At 39.6% G+C, this 19041-nt stretch overlaps 1 protein-coding gene across 1 annotated transcript in view; it reads right to left on the bottom strand.

Annotated features, from left to right (window-relative positions):
• Positions 1-478: 478 nt before the first annotated feature.
• The window catches only part of mrc2 (mannose receptor, C type 2), a 44044-nt gene continuing 25481 nt past the window's right edge, over positions 479-19041 (bottom strand). The window contains exons 9-29 of the mRNA XM_034309970.2: positions 17627-17731; positions 16124-16239; positions 15200-15348; positions 13819-14033; positions 13511-13653; positions 13287-13374; positions 12964-13093; positions 12844-12876; positions 11922-12085; positions 11573-11741; positions 11263-11405; positions 10586-10700; positions 9915-10075; positions 9249-9357; positions 8839-9077; positions 8553-8718; positions 7882-8031; positions 6506-6625; positions 6114-6293; positions 4551-4574; positions 479-4399 (exon numbers count right to left, since the gene is read on the bottom strand). Coding sequence (XP_034165861.2) covers positions 4179-4399; positions 4551-4574; positions 6114-6293; positions 6506-6625; positions 7882-8031; positions 8553-8718; positions 8839-9077; positions 9249-9357; positions 9915-10075; positions 10586-10700; positions 11263-11405; positions 11573-11741; positions 11922-12085; positions 12844-12876; positions 12964-13093; positions 13287-13374; positions 13511-13653; positions 13819-14033; positions 15200-15348; positions 16124-16239; positions 17627-17731 — 2940 coding nt within the window. The 3' untranslated portion in view covers positions 479-4178. The remainder of the gene's footprint in view (positions 4400-4550; positions 4575-6113; positions 6294-6505; positions 6626-7881; positions 8032-8552; positions 8719-8838; positions 9078-9248; positions 9358-9914; positions 10076-10585; positions 10701-11262; positions 11406-11572; positions 11742-11921; positions 12086-12843; positions 12877-12963; positions 13094-13286; positions 13375-13510; positions 13654-13818; positions 14034-15199; positions 15349-16123; positions 16240-17626; positions 17732-19041) is intronic.

Genomic DNA, 19041 nt, shown 5'->3' with positions numbered 1-19041 from the left:
TCGGCTTCTGGTGGCCAGTGATAAGTGGTGGCGCAGAGAAGGGACACTCTTTTAAGCCAATATAGTTCACAATTTTTTACTTAAAGGGCCACTGATTTGCAAAGGGACTGAAAGAAGCCATCTATGTGAAATTCAGACTGCCATCTCTGAACAGATGAGCGATATCTGCACCATCACATATCACCTACTTCCCCTGTTGTCACAGGGGTGAGTCACGCACAGTGTGCCCGTGAAAGTCTGGTCAAATGTCATTCTTTAAAATAAGTTTCTTTTTTCGGTACATGACAGACAGTAATGTTGTTTCATAGCATGAGTCACAAAGATCACGGCTTTTTGATACTGAGAAGGCTCCTATGATCTCACTAGATAGGCTTTCAAATTTAAAAGTAAAACTAGTGACTTGACATGACTAGCTGTACACCCCAGAGCAAGAATGTCAGCACAACTGATCACAGGAACATCAATCTGTAGACTGCCACATAGCCAACATATACTTTATTCATTTCATATGAAACAAACAAAAAATGATTCAAAACAAGTAGACAACAGGTGCATATTGGAAAATCAGAAAACTGTTCTGACAAACAATCAAGTCAATTCAGCTACTCCTTCTGACAAAAAGAAAGAAAGAAAAAAACCCAACATTTTGATTTCCTCAAATCAAACCCAACACTAGTGAGCCACTGAAGTCAGCTATTGGTTCATCCAAATGCAGAATCACATTAAACTAAAGTCATTTTTTAGCCTCTACTGCAAGGTCATAACAGTATATGACAGGGTCAGTAACTGTGTCACAACCTCAGCTATTCTGTGGTCATGTACAATGCCATTTTGTCACTTGTTTCATGCGTGACATTACAGACAGTGAGTGCACATATGGTTATGAGCCATCAGTATCGCTATGTGCTTATTTGTGTCACATTTTTTTTACTTGCTTAATTTCCATTACTACCAACTAACTGTGGTCAATCTGATTAAAGCAAATGGATCACAACAGGGCCAGCCAAATCCCAAGTGAACTAAGTGGCTGTTATGGGCCCCACAGCCAGCAGGGGGCCTCATCACAGGCTGGGAAAAATAAGCTACTAACAACAGGATGTTAATACAATTATGTAAAAAATGTTGACAAGTAAGGAACAAAACACGATGGCGTGATGTGGATTGATGCGAAAGGGGATTATTTTCTTATAATATCATGTGTTTCATTCCTCTTATACCACAACAATTTGCAATGAATGTAATTTTTATTTATGAATTTATTAATGAATGTTGTGTTGTTCTTTTTAACTGTATACATTTAAATTTAATGTATTTGAACATCCCAAGGACGTTATTTCCTGCTAACACTTACATTATAGCAGCTTTAAAGAGCTGTTCCCTCGCCAGCCTCTATTCTTCTCTTCCTTGAAGACAAAAAATGTTGTGTTGCTTGTTGTGTTACTGAGAAACCAGAAAGTGCAAACTCTTCTGTACTGAAGACTTTCCCATGGTGGAAAACTTACTGACTGTTACAAATCCCTGACACTTTCATTAATGTTCAATAAATGTCTTTATCCATTTATTATTAGCCTCAGATTATCGTAGTTGTCTGCCTTACAAGTGGCAGAAAAACAACAGAAACTGTTGTTTTTATGTTATATAACAACAGCTTTTTTATAATCTATTATAATCTATGTATTAGCCTTAGATTAAGTGGAGCATTGACCACACAAGTACCTGTGAATAAGATGTTAGCAACCTTTTTAAGCTAGCTATAAAAGACTAGCAATGGTGGTTAGCTAGCCAGCTCATGTCCATGTGGAAAAACAAAAAATGATGTCCTTGAATTAAGCCAAATTCAGTAAAAGAAATAAAATATCAACCAGAAGCATGTTTTCTTGCCATACTGAATTTCTAGGCCTTATGAGTTTGTTTGCTAATATTAGCCACAGAAATTTGTGTTTTAATGTTCTAGATTTTACTATTTTGGTACTACAAAATCAGACATGCTTTAGCTGATCTTGGTATAGTGAATTGTTTCAAATAAGCGTTAAACAAGACACTGCCATCTTGCTGCTGCCATCGTCTTCTCTGACTATTCATGTGTGTTCTATAGTTAAATTGCTGGGAGAAAAAAATCAACTGTCTCAGACAGTGGTGGCTGAAAATTTGAATAAAACAAATTATAAAACTATATAAATGATGTACTTTTTTAGCAACTTGATTTTTACTAGTTTTGCAAATAAAATATCATGTCCATATCCGATCACATAGCCTATGTTCCCTGGTCAAAAGTGGAGAAAATGTATGCATGAGTGTTCTGGAAAGGATTATTGCAAAATGCTGAAACATTTTATGGAATGGGAGGCTATAAAAAAAAACCAGAGCGCACTGAGACTCGCCTACGTGGCAGTTGCTCTGCTGAGGAAATGGCCTTTTATCAAATTCTGAAAGTGTAGTATGACTCAGGATGACTGCATCATGACCAAACCTCCAACAGTGAACAATACCACGGCAGGAGCTGTACATTTTCTTTATCTTTATGCACAATACTGGCCACTTATTGTGGATGCATACATAGCATATCCATTGCGATGAAATGCTCATAAAAGATCTATTTCTGTGAAACCACAGACTTCACTTACTGTAATGACACACACTGTCCACTTGAGGCACTGCAGAGACTTTTCAGCTTGAAATTGCACATATCTTCTGAGTCCTGTTCACCTAAAGGCTCTTTTGCCCCTTCGTTCCCTTCAGGACAACTCCCTCTGTCTTTCTGTCTATTTCACTGTCTCGCTCTCTCCTTCGCTGTCTCTCTATCTTTCTCCTTCACTGTCTCTCTGTGTCTTTTTCTCTCTCTCTCTCATTCCTCAGAAGCTGAAATTGGTTCCAGACCTGATCCACTTGCTGACTCGACATTCCACAGTTGGCCGCAGCACCTTTTCAACCCCATGTCTTTGCCAAAAGGAGAGAGAGAAAAAAAATAAAGGAAAAAATGCAACCCCACAGAATCTGAAACCCTTTAAGAATGTTAGGGAGACAAAAAAGAAACAGAAATGGCCTTAAAGATAAAGAATTGCTTGAATCTATGAATTTATGAATCAATATTTCATGACTAAAAAAGATTTAAAAAAAAAAAAAGTCAGCAAGCTTGTCGCTGTAGTTGGTGCCACATTCCTCGGATCATTTTTGTAAACTTTCAAAAGCCCTCATTTACTAAACAGCACTCAAAAAAAAAAAGAAGAAAAGATACCAAATTGAGCCGAGCACCAGCTAATCTCAGCAGCGCAGTTGAGCTTTAACTAGCACCAGCCATGCTGAAAAGACCTTTAAATTACTCTCATTCTTTAAGCCACACAGCTCATTTCTACCCCCAGCGTTCTCTCCATGTCTCTGTCTCGCCTCTGCATTGTCAAACGCTCCACATGCTATCAATTCCTTTCATCTCTAATCACTATGATTATCACATCCAGACAGCACCCAACATTCAGCTGGAGAGAGAAAGAGAAACAGAGAAAGCAAAGAGGTGAGAGAAAAGCGATATGCAAGGGGGAAAAGGGGGGAAAAATCCATAGGCAGATGATTTGTGAACTCAAAAATGAATTCTCCTTTTAGCTGGAGCTAATGAAAAAGACGAATAAAGTAAAAATTGAACCACATCACAGTCTGCAAAAATACTGCTATGGTATAACACTTTTGTACAGATTGTGCGGTTGTGTGTGCATGTGTGTGTGTATGTGTGTGTGTGTGTGTGTGTGTGTGTGTGTGTGTATGCATTTGTATCTTGAAATCTGAACTAGTGTGTTCTTTTTTGGGTAGACTTTTTTGTAATGCTAAAAATATGATGAACCAGATGGTAACTACGGAACATATACACGGTTATAAACTGAATTTCCAAAAAGAGTTAATGTGAAGAATAAAAAGAACACTATGTGCATATCAGCCACTTCGAGCCGATTTTTAAAACTGGTGGATTCTGATTGGTTGGTGTACAGGTATGACGCAACAGTCCAAATAGGGGTGGAGTTCCACCTTCATGTTTGATTGACATCTGCTGCGCTCCACACAGCTTTCTAAATGTCACCACATTAAAAACCCTCAAAACAAAACAAAACAAAACATGAAGTCAGTTCAGTTTAGTCCTCGTGTGTGCAGGCCAGTTTTCTGAGTCATTCATAATGATCTATCATCCTTCATTATTCCCCTTGCTCGTTTAGCTCCATGTCCGACACCAGGATGTTTTTCTCTGCCTCTTCAGATGGGGAGAGGTTAGTGCGACTGTAACGAGCGCCTTCATAGGATCCGGCAGAGCCAGAGCTCCTCCTGCGATACAGATAAACTCCGCCCACAATGAGGGCAATCAGGACCAGGACAGCCAGCAGAATAAGAACGAGAGCAGGAAGGTGATCTACACCAGCTACAGAAAAAGAGAGACAGAGAGAGATATGTCCTAATTATTATTATTATTATCATTATTAAGCATGATCCTAATTTGAATAAGATTGTCTTAATTTAGTGCAGGATTGTAAGACACAACACAACGTAGCTGAGTAAACATAGCACTTTACCTGCTACAGCAGAAGCCTCCAGTCCTATGAGAACAAAAGGAAAAGAAAATCAAAATCAAAATATGCTCAAAAAGCAGCCTTGTTCTATCTGAATTTGTTTTACCTGAGCAGGTGCTATAATTGAAGTGACAAGATTTCATCTGGTCTGCTTTCTGTGCCCCCCTCTAACCTTGGCAGCTTTGGTGATTGAGCCTTCTCTGGAACTCTCTCGCTCTCTCACACAATCCCACTCACTCTCCATATTTTAATCCTGTCTCAAAACCCAAGCATTCAATATTTCTGCAACTTAGCTCACTCTGGTTGTATGTTTATCGTTTTATTCTCCCATTTTTTACATTTTCTTTATTTTCCATCCATCCTCTGTACTGCTTATCCTACACAGGGTTGCGGAGGAGCCTGGAGCCTATCCCAGGGAACTTGGGGCACAAGGCGGGGGACAACCTGGATGAGGTCCCATCCCATCGCAGAGCACAATCACATACACTACAGACAATTTGGAAATGCCAATCAGCCTACAGCGCATGTCTTTGGACTGGGGGAGGAAACCAGAGTACCCGGAGGAAACCCCCAAAGAGTTCCCCACCCCCAACCCTGGAAAACATGGAAAATCCGTGCACACAGGAGGCAGGATTCAAACCCCCAGCCCTGGAGGTGTGAGGCAAATGCTAACCACTAAGCCTCCGTGCCCCCATTTTCTTTATTTTATTTTATTTTTTAACATTATTTTTAGCATTGTGGAGTGTGTTATAAAATTATTATTATTATTATTATTATTATTATTATTATTATTATTATTCATGATTTCAATATGTTACAAATCAGTACTGTTTTTTTTTAATTCTGAAAATGACCTTCACAAAATGGAGCTCCTCCTGTTCAACTCGACTTCACACAAACGTAATAACTAAACTTTACGTGCCATATTATTATTGTTTATACCACAGCACTGCTGAATTCTTGAATCTGATTGGTCAGAGCAGCTAGGCTCTATAGAGGCCGTAATTCAAATCACAGGTTTATATTTTAAGGCGCTCGTTCTAATACCTTATCATTTCGGTAGCTAATAATAATAAGGTAAAACCGTTGCTAAAAGTTTTAACATAAGTTCCACCACATTAAATGTAACCCTAAACAGATCAAATGTATGACATTCTTTAACAAATAATTTTTATTCTTTAATAAATAAAAAAAAATTAATAGTTGTCGAATTGCTGTGGTATAAGAGGAATTAAAACGCTTCTGGATATGTTGTTATTGGAAAAGAATCAACTTTGGAGTGGTAACTATAACTCCACTTCATGTCTCGCCACATCACGCCACTCTGTCTTTGATTATTTTCCTATAACTGCAAACCCTGTTGTGTTTTATTCCATACTTACTGAAATTATATTTCTGAACTTTGACTAGTAAAAAGACGTCAGCTCAAATAGTGGCTATAACACATAACATAAACAGATCGTCTGTGTGTGAGATCCTATACCTCTCTCATTTGTATATATGGCCACAGACTACTTAATCATTTGAGGATTTGTGTTGAGGATTTGTGTGGAGGTATTTCCCTACCTCGTGGCCGTTTACAGATGACTCCATGTGTGCGGTTCTTGCAGGATCCAGGTTTCCAGAGCCCAGTGTTACTCTGTACCCAGAAGCAGCTGTTAGCAGACAGCATGCTCAGATTACCATCCTGCTGCTCCCAGTTAGTGTAGTCCACCACCGAACTGTCTGGCCACTGCAGGCTGCCTCCTGCTTACACAACAAGAGGAAGACAGGTAGAGTTATAAACATACAGTATGAAAAAAATCACTGAATGACTGATTGGCTATTAATTTATTCCAAATGTAACCCAAGTACAATTTTGTCTGAACCAATATTCTTGGTTACTCTCAGGTAATGGTTCAGGTTAGTGCAGGTGGAATATATCACTTCTGATGGATGGATGGATGGATGGAGATTACCTTTGGGATTGAAGCTCATGCCGAGCCAGGCGCCATAAGCCTGCTCCTGGTAGCTCTGAATGTGCTCCCATACAAAACCATTCTCAATCTCATCCAGCACTGACAGTAGCTCCGCTCCCACTGAGAGAAAGACACAGATGGAAGGAGAAAGACAAAAAGATGAAACAGCTTTACTGCTGACTATTAAAAAGTACTGACACTAGAGACTCCTTCCAGAAATGTTAAACAAATTCTCCATACTTAAAGCTTCAAATATATCAATAATTATATGTTTTCCTTTGTTAAAGAACCGTTCATTGGTTTAACTGTTAACTCTATTGCTAGGTTACAATATATTCAAAATTCTGCTGCTAGACTTCTTACACATACAGAGCGCTCAGCTCACATTACTCCAATTCTCTTAGAACTTACTGGCTACTTGTTACGTTTCGCATTTAATTTATAAAATAATCCTGCTTACGTTTAAATCACTTCATGGTTTGGCACCTCGCTATCTTAGTGAATTGCTTTTCCCCTACAACCCGATCTGCTCGCTCAGGTCTTCTGGGTCCGGACCCCTCTCTATTCCTAGATCTCGCCTTGCTACTATGGGTGGCAGGTCATTCAGCGTAGTAGCACATAGTAGATCTGGAATTCACTCCCTCTGACTCTTCGCAGCATCACTTCTATCTCTGAGTTTAAATCTCAACTTCAAACTTATTTGTTTTCTCAGTGTTATTTGTCTTAATGTGTTGCTATGTATTTGCTCTCAATGACTGTACTATCTGAACTGTGTTTTTCATTTTTGTGTGCTTGTCCTTGATTGTTCATTGTTTATGTATTGTTGTATCTCTAATGTAAAGCATCCTTGAGCTCTGGCAAGGCGCTATATAAATTAAACATATTATTATGATTTTTTTTTCTAGTTTACTCTTAGACTTAGATTACATGGAGCATCCACCAAACAAGTCACATGATTTAGCAGTTACTATAGAAATGATAACATACTAGAACAAATGCATGAATATAATCCTGTTATTTATCTTGCAGCCACACAATTCTCATATAGTACTGTTGCTATAGAAAATTAATCAACACCTTCTGACCAGTCAGATTTGAGAATTCAAGAGCACTATGGTAAAAGTGTTAAATAAGTGTTCCATCAAAGAGGCAGATCTCTGTATTTGACTTATTATCTAACTATAAATTAGGATCTCTTTACTAATGGTACTGTAGGTGTATTTGGAAAGTAAATTTGTTAATCCTATAGATTAAGACTCAGATCACATCATATGTCACATCTCATATCAATTGTAAGAGAATTATGTTGTGTGCTACTAGAAACTAATTAGGGTGTTTAAAAGTGGTTGTTATGTGTGTACATGTGCGTGCATTACCCTTCTTGCAAGTGTGCTCGGCCTCGTGCTGTAGCCGCAGCTGGTTCAGATTAAATGCATAACAGTAGTTTCTGAATGGAACCCAGGACCAGTCTCCGATTGTCTGAAGGCAGTGACCCGGAAGCACCCACCTGTGAGCTACTGCTCGCTCTGATAGAGAACGAGGTGTCGCAAAATAACAGATCACACTTTCAGTGTTCTTAGTTCTAGCTTTATGAGGTCTAATTTTAAAGTATGATCATGTCATTTCAGAGTTACAATAATTACAAAGTGATGGTTCAGAGCTGGTCGTCTCCTCTGACGAAATTAGTTGTTTCTATAGACATGCATATAATGCTTTAATGTCCTTTAGATAGAAACTGTACTATACTATTTATTATATGTTCAGTGATAAACGATGATGGAGAATGTTCTCCTGACATAATATTCCTAATTACAGTAACTTGGAAGCTGCTGCTGTTGTTTAGTCTTATAGTGTGATGTCATTAAGTCTTTAACTAGTAATTACGAGTTTGATGAAGATGTGAATGCTTTTTATATAATGCTTATTTTTTATAAGCCAGGATCTTGTAATTACCATCATTCTGACATGACATGAACGCACTATTACATTATTATCAATATACTGTATATTTGCAATTTAAAAACCACAACACACACACACATCATACCTGTATTCATTTCACAGATGGTTGCATCCAATTTGGCATTACAGGATGACATAGTCCATTGGCCATTGGTGGTCATGTGACCACACCCAGCCATCAGATTGGGTTCTCCATCACGCCAGTTGCTGAAAGTAACTTCCTCCTCTCCTAGCCATCTGTATCCACGGCCCTAGAGACACAAAGTGTCATTTGCACATTTGGTTTGACATTTAAACATGTAGCATGGCATTTGCAAACCAAAGAGCACACACACATGCACACACACACACACAAACACACACACACTCACCCCGTCACTGTGTAGTGCGATCCAGGCAGGCTTGCGGAGAGCATTGAGTAGGAGTGTGAGGTACGCTTGCTGCTGTGGGTCTCGTACCGAGGCCAGACTGCCATTAACAGACTCACACACATGCAGAGCCCCCTCCCAGTCTAGCCGCGCCTGTAACAAACGGTACTGTTTGCCCTTAAACTCCAGCTGCCCCTCAGCAACAGGGGGAAGAGGGTCCACACCAGGGGGAATAGCAGGGTCTGACACAAAACACATGAACACACGCATTCTTTACATATTGAAGCCCTCAACATATGTAGCCCATTTATCATGATTATTGAAACAACACAACCACAGGATTTCATACCCTACATCTAATGAAAAAAACCACATGAACACATACAATCGGTACTTAGATATGTAAGAGTTACCTTTGTTTTTCATGCAGATGTAGCCATGTTTCTCTGACTCACATCCTCGAGATGCCCACATTCCCGTGGTTCTGTGAGGACTAACGTGTAGTAGTACCACACAATTAGTCTAGTAAAACACACACATGAAAACAGATGGAGTTATCAAAAGAGAAAAATAGTAAGTATTTCATGTGTTGAAATAAGGAAAATTGGCCATATATAATAAAAAATAAAGGAATAAAAAATAATCAGGAAACTACAAATGACAAAAGGGTAGATAGCAGTTTGGACTGTACATTCAAAAATAAGAACTGGTTGAAACAGGAAGCAACAGAACTTGGGGTTTCATTTTCCAGCAACGGTTACAGTGACAAAAGTCACAAGTTCAGCACAGAAGTGTTTGGCTTGACAAGACAAGGCAAAAATAATTAATTACATAATTAGAACCCTTAATAGCTGATGAAAGTGATAAAGAGGAAATCACAAGATTTCACAAGATCTCTGTCAACACACTAGGATGTTGTGTGACGCAGTAACCAACCACTAATATACCGTGTTGCTCATCTGACCCCAAGTTCTGTTAGTTCTTGATCAAATACTAAAACCATACATTGTGGCATTGTTATTTCACAGATTTTAGTTTATAGGTACTATGTGCATGAGATTATACATTTTTTTTCATACCGGATTTTTGTTTTGTCCACTGTTGCTCACTGGCTCCCCAGGGCCCCAGTTTGTATAGCTAAGTAAACCAGGCTCTGCCCACTTAAAGTGTCCCTGAGAATCTGAGGTAAGCCCCAACCACAGGTGAAAACTCGAGTTGGGCAACAGAGTCACCAGGAATGCTACAGAACAGAGGAAGATCTTAATGTCACATAGATCGCTAGCAGTAAAATAATCTTCGTTACAGAAAGATCTGTTTTGGGGAATCCACAAGGGTATATTCTTAGTAACATCTGGATTCCTTCAAAACCATGCTCATTAAAAAGAAGGCAACATGAGCCTTCCAGAAATATAAGAAAACTCTACATCTTAAGCATGCTTTGGACCACAAGAGGAAAGCCAAACATCTGACGTCTTAACACACATAAGAGTGTGATTTTGCATGTAGCACTCCTAATATTACACTGACATGATGAGGTATTGGATATAGAGCAGTGCTACAGTCAGCACCAACAGGTTGAACATGGTGTGATTGTGTTTTAAAATAATCTGAATGCTTCATCAACTATATATATATATATATATATATATATATATATATATATATATATATATATATATATATACACTTTGCTTGACAGTTGTAATTTCATATAGAATAGATTTGTGTGTGTATGTGTGTGTGTTGGTACCTTGCTCAATGTGAGTGGGCACTGTGGCCAGGGTTGCCCCTTGAGTTTGGCACATCATGCGGGCAGCAGACCATGTGACACGCCTCGCCTCCTCTTTCCCATACACCTTATAACACTATCAGAAATACATGGAGTCAACTTACTTACAGTATATATTTTCAGGTTCTACAATTTTTCACCCAATTTTGTCATCTGCCAATTCCCTTTTTTCCCCCCATTCTCTCCTCCTACTGTACAATAGCTACCAGTCTGGGAAGGTGAAGACTAACCATGCTTTCTCCAAGACAGACATGATGCCAGCCATTACACTTTTTTGGACTGCTGCTAAGGCATTTGTAGCTGAACACACTTGGAGGGGAGCACTAACTTCCCTATTGTTTACATGAACAGACAGACACCTGTGATTGGTTACCCTTCCCCTAAATGACTAAGGTAAAGGGAAGCAAGCCATCACTCTCACAGACAGCAAAGCCAAATGAGCTCTCCTGACCTCCTCGTTATTGTTTGGCTGAGTCAAGATTTGAACTTGTGATCGGCATTTGTTTTCAATGAATCCCTACCAAGGATGGTATTCCATTGCAATATAATCATAATAAGAGGTAAATTTGGTTTAAAGATACTAATAATGCTTGATGCACACATAAGGAGTGAAGTATAGTGTATTTATTTTGTTTTACCTTGTGCAGGAATGGACTCCAGCCATCAGGACAGCCTGCTGGGATGAGTGGAGGAGCCGGAGTGGGAGGAGGTGTGCCTGTGACATTTACTCTCTTACACACATAGGGCATATCTAAGTGACACTTTTTATCTGCCCATTCCCCTGAGAGAGACAAAGAGAAAGAGAGAGAGAATGAAAGAGAGAGACAGGGAGTAAGCTTTAACCATCATATACAGTATGTGGAAAAAAGACAGACTGAGAAAGACGGAGAAAAGAATTTTTAGAGAGAGAGGGAAAGAAAGAGGGAAAGAGCATGTGCATTGTCGAACCTTTGGACGCAGATATGTGGACACACTTGCGGTCTCTAGTGAGGGGACGAGGTTGGCCAACACCCCAGGACACATAGTTGAGCACAGAGTGATCAGACCACCGGAATCGTCCATCGTTCTCAAACGTGTGTAGTCCAATCCACCAGAGATCACTCTCAATCCTCGACATCTGGTGGAAGACAAGGATAGACATAAACACATGCAGAAACAGAAAGTTACACAGAGAAAGGATACTGATGAAATTTTTCTGTTAACTCTAGGCTATACATAAGCTCATTTAAAATGTTTGTGTATTATAAGATGTTTACACCTGTGAATATACCTTCATGACTGTGGAATGTGTGTGTACCTTGCGCAGAGTGCTTGCTAGGAACTGTTTTTCACTGGCAGAATGTATGGAGGCGAGAGAGGCACCAAACCAGGAACAGATCCTCTGTGCCTGGCTCCACGTGGAGCGATGCTCAAACAGCTTATACTGAGCTTCCTGGAAATCAACCCAGTCCAGACCAGAGTCTACACATGGGCATGCGCAAACACGCACACATATTTCACACATTTTCCATTTCTGATTATTTCGCTTGATTTTCAGTAAAATGCAGTCACTACCATATCCTTATTCATAATGAGCTTGTGAAGAGTTTCCCTGTAATGCTCTCATACACACACACACACACGAGGCGTAGTCACTATATCTGTCAGTCCCAGTGAAGGAGGTGTGGCCTTTGTACCTGTCAATCCCAGTGAAAGAGGTGTGGCTTCTGTTCCTCTCACTTACAGTGAAAGGGGTGTGGCTTCTGTTCCTGTCCCTTACAGTGAAGGAGGTGTGGACTTTGTACCTGTCAGTCCCAGTGAAGGTGGTGTGTCCACTGTACGTGTCAGTCCCAGTGAAGAAGACATGGCCTCTCTACCTGTCAGTCAAAATGAAGAAGGTGTGGTCTCTGTATCTGCTGGTTCATCTGAGGGAGGTGTGTCCACTGTACCTGTCAGTCCCAGTGAAGAAGACATGGCCACTATACCTGTCAGTCCAAGTGAAGCAGGTGTGGCCTCTCTACCTTTGTCCCAATGAAGGGGTGTGTGAAGCATGGTCTTTGACTCCTCAAAACACTATCACACATAAACCTGAACTATTTGCATAGTAACTTATTCTATTCTATTCAATATTATAACACAAAATGTGTACTGTAAGGAGAAATACACATCTATAATCTATAATATAAAACACACATGCACACAAGCATACAGAAACATACACAAAGTGAATAATTACAGACCTTCAGTTGGCTCAGGCTCTACCTCAGCTTTCCCTGAATCAAAGAAAACATACATTTAGACACATTTAGAGAGTGTGTGTATGTGAAAGAGAGAGAGAGAGTGATTAATAAAAACAGTACCTTTTGGTATTTTGCAGATCCAGTCTAGTTCAGAATTACAGTCAGCCTTTACCCAGTTCATATCTGCCACATTAGCTGCTCCACACAGTGCCGAGCTATACGGACCCCTACCGAAGTTCTGATACAACACCTGATGGACACATATGATAAAGAAAAAAGATGGATAGATATTTTTACTAATCCTAATACAAGGATTAGTGTTTGTGTTTGGGTATTACTTATGTGAATACTTATATAATGCTTAAATGATATGTGGGTGATATACTGTGATGCATTGTAATATAAATGACAAAAAGAACTGGAGAGATATGTGTCCCACTTACAGCTGATCCATCACTCCATGTCCAGCTGTCACTGATTCGGCGTGATATACCAATCCAGATCCAGTGTTGCTCATGATCCTCCTCCTCTCTGTGCACACAACCAAGCACTGACATAATTCACACTCGCACTGTGACAACTGTGATCAGTTGACAAATTTGTACCAGTGTCTCATTTATACTAGCGTACAATCCAGCATTAGACACACATGTGAACAAATACTCACCCGAAGGTCTCGTGGAGGACCTGAAACACAAAGCTCTCCTCATCTGGGCTGCTAAAGCTGACTAGCTCAGCGCCGTGCTTCCGACAAAACATATGAGCCTGGATCCATGTGAGCTTCTTCTCTAGGTCACCAGCATGAAAGATCTGTACGGGTCAGCAGTGAGAATACACACACACAAACACACACACACATACACACACACATCAAGTTCAAGTGAGAAACCTACAAAACCTACAAATGCTGTTAATATATATATATGTATATACACACATACATACATACACACACATCTACAAACCCACACCCACCTTGTAGCATTGATGCAAAGTGCTGGAGCTCTTCCACTCAGGAGGGCAGGACCCTGTGAGAGGGGGTGTGGGCTGGGGTTTAGGGGGGATTGGGTAAAATGATCCCTTGTCCTGTCTGCAGATGTACTTGGAGCGTGCGCTCGCACAATCCTTCACCTCCCACAGGCCTGTAGCATGCCCCGTTGCCATGGTTACACATCCGCCTTTAAAAGGAGCTAAAGGGGTGAAAAAAAAAATACAAGGACCATGAGAGAGATGGAAGAGTCATTAGTATATGTAACAAGTCCATGACAACCTGTCCTGATATGTCTGGTAAGAGAAAAATCCCAGTCATCATCCATTCCAGTATTTGAGTCAACAAGGGCATATTAAAGGAATACACCAGTGTTTTTCAACCGTTATCTCTGTCATGATCTTCTGCATCACGGGTGCGCTATTATGCTCAAAAATTTTGACACATTATGGTGTATGGAGAAAAGATTGGAAAACCTATTTACTAAAAATTCACTTATACCAGGAATCTAAGGGCAGATGTCGAACTAAATTTTTAAACGTTTTAATGATTTATTCATATATAATTGTAAATTCTGTATAATTCCTCCCTGCAAGGCTAGGACTTTTTTGAGGGAAGAGTTTGTCTCTATGCACAATGAGTAAACACGGAAGTGCCTCAGTTTCCACCAACATAACCGGGATTTTCTTTTTTTTTTCTGTATTGTTGCTCCAGTGTCGGAAAGTTGGATAAAACTAGACATGAACAGCTTTATTAGGAATTTTTCTCATGCCAATATTATTTTAAGACTTTTATACATGAGTGTAGTGATTGTAGTTTTGAAATTTGTGTTATATTACATTATCTATTTACAGAATTTAACAACTGCCTTTAGACTTCCATTATATATGAGTTTCAAGTAAACAAGTTGTCTTCTCTTTTCTTAGTACAGGGAAACATGATGAAATTCATATCAGTGATAATCAAACATTAGCTACAGATGCAATATACTGTATATATAAATTAGGTTGATATATGCTAAAGTATTCCTTTAAATAAGTGATTGAAATAGTGTGAGTACTCAAGAATGCAAATATTCACATGGGAGTTCAATGCCGGAACATAAAAATAATTAATAAATAAGCGTAATAAACACCACAAGCCAATCTAAATATCATATAACTAACTGGTAAGTCTGGCCAAATTGGCCTGTCATTTTGTGAAGCATGAAAAGAGACAGTGCCAGTGTGACTCATTTTACTGGACAGAAATGGATCTGTGATGGTTGGACATGCAAAATGGTGTGGAAATGGAAAAGTTCTGTCTCCATGAGTGTGTCTGCTTCCTGTCTGTGTGTGTGTGTGTGTTTGTGTGTGTGTGTGTGTATACCTGGCTGGTCTCTGTTCCAGTTGGTGTAGGTCAGTTGCTCTCCAGTGAGCCAGTGGAAAGGGCCAGTGCTGTTCTCATTATGCAGCCCAAGCCAGAAATGATCATCTGAACGGCCAAACACCAAGCTGTTCACAAACGCCTGCTCGAACCTACAGTTGAACATACACATATTATTTACTGATCTCTCTATACTCTCAGTACACCAAATGGTGAGTCACTGTAGACTAGGGATATAACCCTAAATGGATACTAAAACAGATATGAATATGAGGATCATTATTTCTTTTTTGAAAGTTTTCCCGAAAGTTTCACATGGCATCTGGTTGAGATTAAAGGTCTGTATCAGGACTGGGATCTTGTGGTATGCATGTGAGAAGAAGGCTTTTACTTTCATGCAGGTGTAAGAAAGTGGATATGATATATATAAAAATATGTGAAAGGTATAAGATATGAAGCTTGAACAAAGAAAAACCATGTTCATTAATATGTATTTACAGCCTTCGTTCATTTATCCTCAGTAAGTCCCTTTTTTATATTTTGGGAAACAAAACCAACTAAATTCATTAGAAAATAATAACTGCATGAGTGGGATTAAAAAAACTATTTTAGTTCAGACCAATTATGAACTCGGGTGATGTAGCTGAGGTTGAGGAACCGTCAGAGCCAGAATTCACACACCATACTGACAGTTCAGACATTTCCACCTCTGTTTTTATTTTTCTAAAGTTTTCCAGAGTGTCTGGGGGCATAGTGATAGGCGTCATTAAAAAAACACTCCTGGTTTAGACCACGTTCACTTTCGGGTTAAATCTGAATACAGATATAGGTACAGATACAGATAATGAAATTGCATTACACCCATAGTGTGTACTCATTGCTTAGTTTATTTTGTTTAAGAAGCCATTGTTCATGGTTGAACTTTACCTGTTGTTGATGATGGCTAATGTGGCATTGTAGCTAGCACACACTCTTCTAGCACTGTTGAAAGTTACAGACTCCTCTCCAACCCAGAAACAGGCAGGACTGTGCCATTTCCATCCCTGTAGAAAAGATAAAAAAAGGGATGCAGGGTTGGGAATAGAGAGACAGGAGGTTTAAAAAAGACAAATACCTCCAGCTGCTCGCCATGGACAGGATGTGTATAGATACCCCTGAATAACTTCTAATGCAGATGATCTCGTAGTGTATGATTTCAAAACTAATTCAGATAGGTAGGAACAACACAAAATTGGTATACTCTACACACAACTAACACCAGTTTTGAACTTGAGTCACATATTTGATGCCTTTGACTTTAACACCCTTGACTTGGACTTGTGACTTATGACTCAACTGCCCCCACTCGGGAATTGTGGGGGTGGGGGGGTGGTAGGTGGTAAAGTTTGTAATGTTGCAGTGTCTTGCCAGTTTTTTCTTGGATTTGGCCAAACGTACATAATATCTCATGTCATGTGTAGTTGCATTACATTTTTAATTATGTGTTTTATGTCTAATGTAATGTAAATTTATGTCTATGTCTGTCTTAGTTATCTACTTATTTCCATGAATTGGAAAGACAATAAACAAGTTTTTATTATTTATGTATATAACATACTATAGTTACATTTCAAATGTTGAAATGGCATTAAATTTAGTAAGGTATGATCCATGGCTGGGAGTCATAACACATAACACACTGTTTCATCATGCTTGCAGATCAAACTGAATCATATGGTGGCCCAGAATTAGCCTCTGACCTTTGAACTACTGACAGGAGTTCTTTTCTTTGCAGTGTCAACAGGAAGGAATGAGGATAAAGACACACTCATACAAATGCCTAATAAAATTAAAGCATTAAACTACTTTATGAGATAGGAGTTTTCGACATGACAATATTTAAATGAAGTACAGACAGAAGGGTGAGAGTAGACGGAATGGAAGAAGAAAGGATATGAGAGAGAATTGTGAGAGAGGAATGAGGTCAGAGAAAGAAATAGGTTTAGCAGATGTATGAGAATACTTCCAGCTTTGTGTGTGTGTGTGTCACCAATGCATGTGGTTGTGGGTTAGGAGGCTGGATGCAGTGTGTGTGTGTGTGTGTGTGTGTGTGTGTAGTTTGTTTGACCTCCTCACCAATGCATGTAGCTGTGGGATAGGAGGCTGGATGCAGAGTGTGTGTGTGTGTGTGTGTGTGTGTCTGACTACAATATTTACAATATGTCTTTGGCACATTTGTGCTGACTGACTACATCTGGAGTTTCAGCAGTATGACGCAGCAGAAGCTCTGAAAAGATCCTTTATTTCAGCAAAAGAGAGTGAGTGAGTGAGTGAGTGAGAGAGAGAGAGAGAGAGAGAGAGAGGGAAGCTACACTAATAGAGCCACAGTAAGAAAAGAACAAAAAATGGAGTGATAAAGTGTCTGATGAAAGATAAAAAACTGCATGGTACCCGTCTGCACCCGTGGTCTTGGATCGGTCCATTTGTCTTCTGAGCTGCTTTTTTACAGATGGAGGGTAAAGAGGAATTGCAGGGGCTATCATTCCAGCGGCCTTCCTACACACACACATACAGACACAAAATAAAGGAGTTACACAGAGCAGTTACAAGTTAAAACCTCTGTCAGCGGTTTATGTCACATTTTTGCACAGTTTACAGTAAACACCTCTATGCCACGTAGCATTACCAAACATCACCAAACACGCCTGTAGAGTTCTAACTGCACTTCAAAACCCTTACTACAGTTTATATAATATACCGTTTCATCATGGTTTGGGCTGAACTAAGAAATCTGGTGCCCCAGAAGTAGCCTTTGACCTTTGAACTACTGACTAATTGCCTCTAAAAGAGTCATCTGTTGTGCAATTTGTCCATCACACTAATGCAACCAGCTGCCTTCAATGTGCACTCACAGCCACTGATGCTCTACTCAGGAGCCTAAAAAACAAGAACTTAAAGGAAATACTTCAATATATTTCAACCTAATCTCTATCTAAAGCATCTGTAGTATACGCTCACTGAGCACTTTATTAGGAACACCTGTACACTTACTCATGCATGCAATTATCTAATCAGCCAATCTTGTGGCAGCGGTGCACTGCATAAAATCATGCAGATACGGGCTAGCAGCTTTGAGTAATGTTCACATCAACCATCAAAAAGGGGAAAAATGTGATCTCAGTGATTCTGAAAATGGCATGATTGTTGGTGCCAGATTGGCTCGTTTGAGTATTTCTATAACTGCTGATCTCCTGGGATTTTCACACACTACCGTCTCTAGAGTTTACTCAGAATGGTGCAATAAAGAAAAAACATCCAGGGAGCAGCAGTTCTGCGTACAGAAACACCTTGTTGATGACAGAGCTCAACAGAGAATGGCCAGACCGGTTTGAGCTGACAGAAAGGCTACAGTAAAGCATCAAGGCGGATGGGCTACAACAGCAAAAGACCATGTCGGTTCCACTTCTGTCAGCCAAGAACATAAGTTCATGAACATGCCAATAAGTTCAGTGTTCTTCACTGGCTCAAGGTTCAGTGTTCCCAGTCACTGGATCTGAATCCAATAAAACTCCTTTGGGATGTTGTAGAACGGGAGATTGGCAGCATGAAAGAGCACCTGAACATCTTCAGGAACTACATGATGCAATCATGTCAACGTGGACTAGAATCTCAAAGGAATGTTTCCAACATATTGTGGAATCCAGGCCATAAAGAATTGAGGCTGTTTTGAGAGCAAAGGGAGGCCCTACCCAGTATTAGTATAGTCTTCCTGATAAAGTGTTTGGTGAGTATATGTGTGAGCAGCACAGCAGTGATGAAATTAAAATGAAAGTCACTAATATTAAATATTGCAAATGATGTATAAT

The sequence above is a fragment of the Pangasianodon hypophthalmus genome, chromosome 13 (genome assembly GCF_027358585.1).
Source record: "Pangasianodon hypophthalmus isolate fPanHyp1 chromosome 13, fPanHyp1.pri, whole genome shotgun sequence".
Taxonomy (NCBI): domain Eukaryota; kingdom Metazoa; phylum Chordata; class Actinopteri; order Siluriformes; family Pangasiidae; genus Pangasianodon; species Pangasianodon hypophthalmus.
Note: the sequence above shows the minus strand (reverse complement) of the source record. Positions and strands in the feature narration are given on the sequence as shown.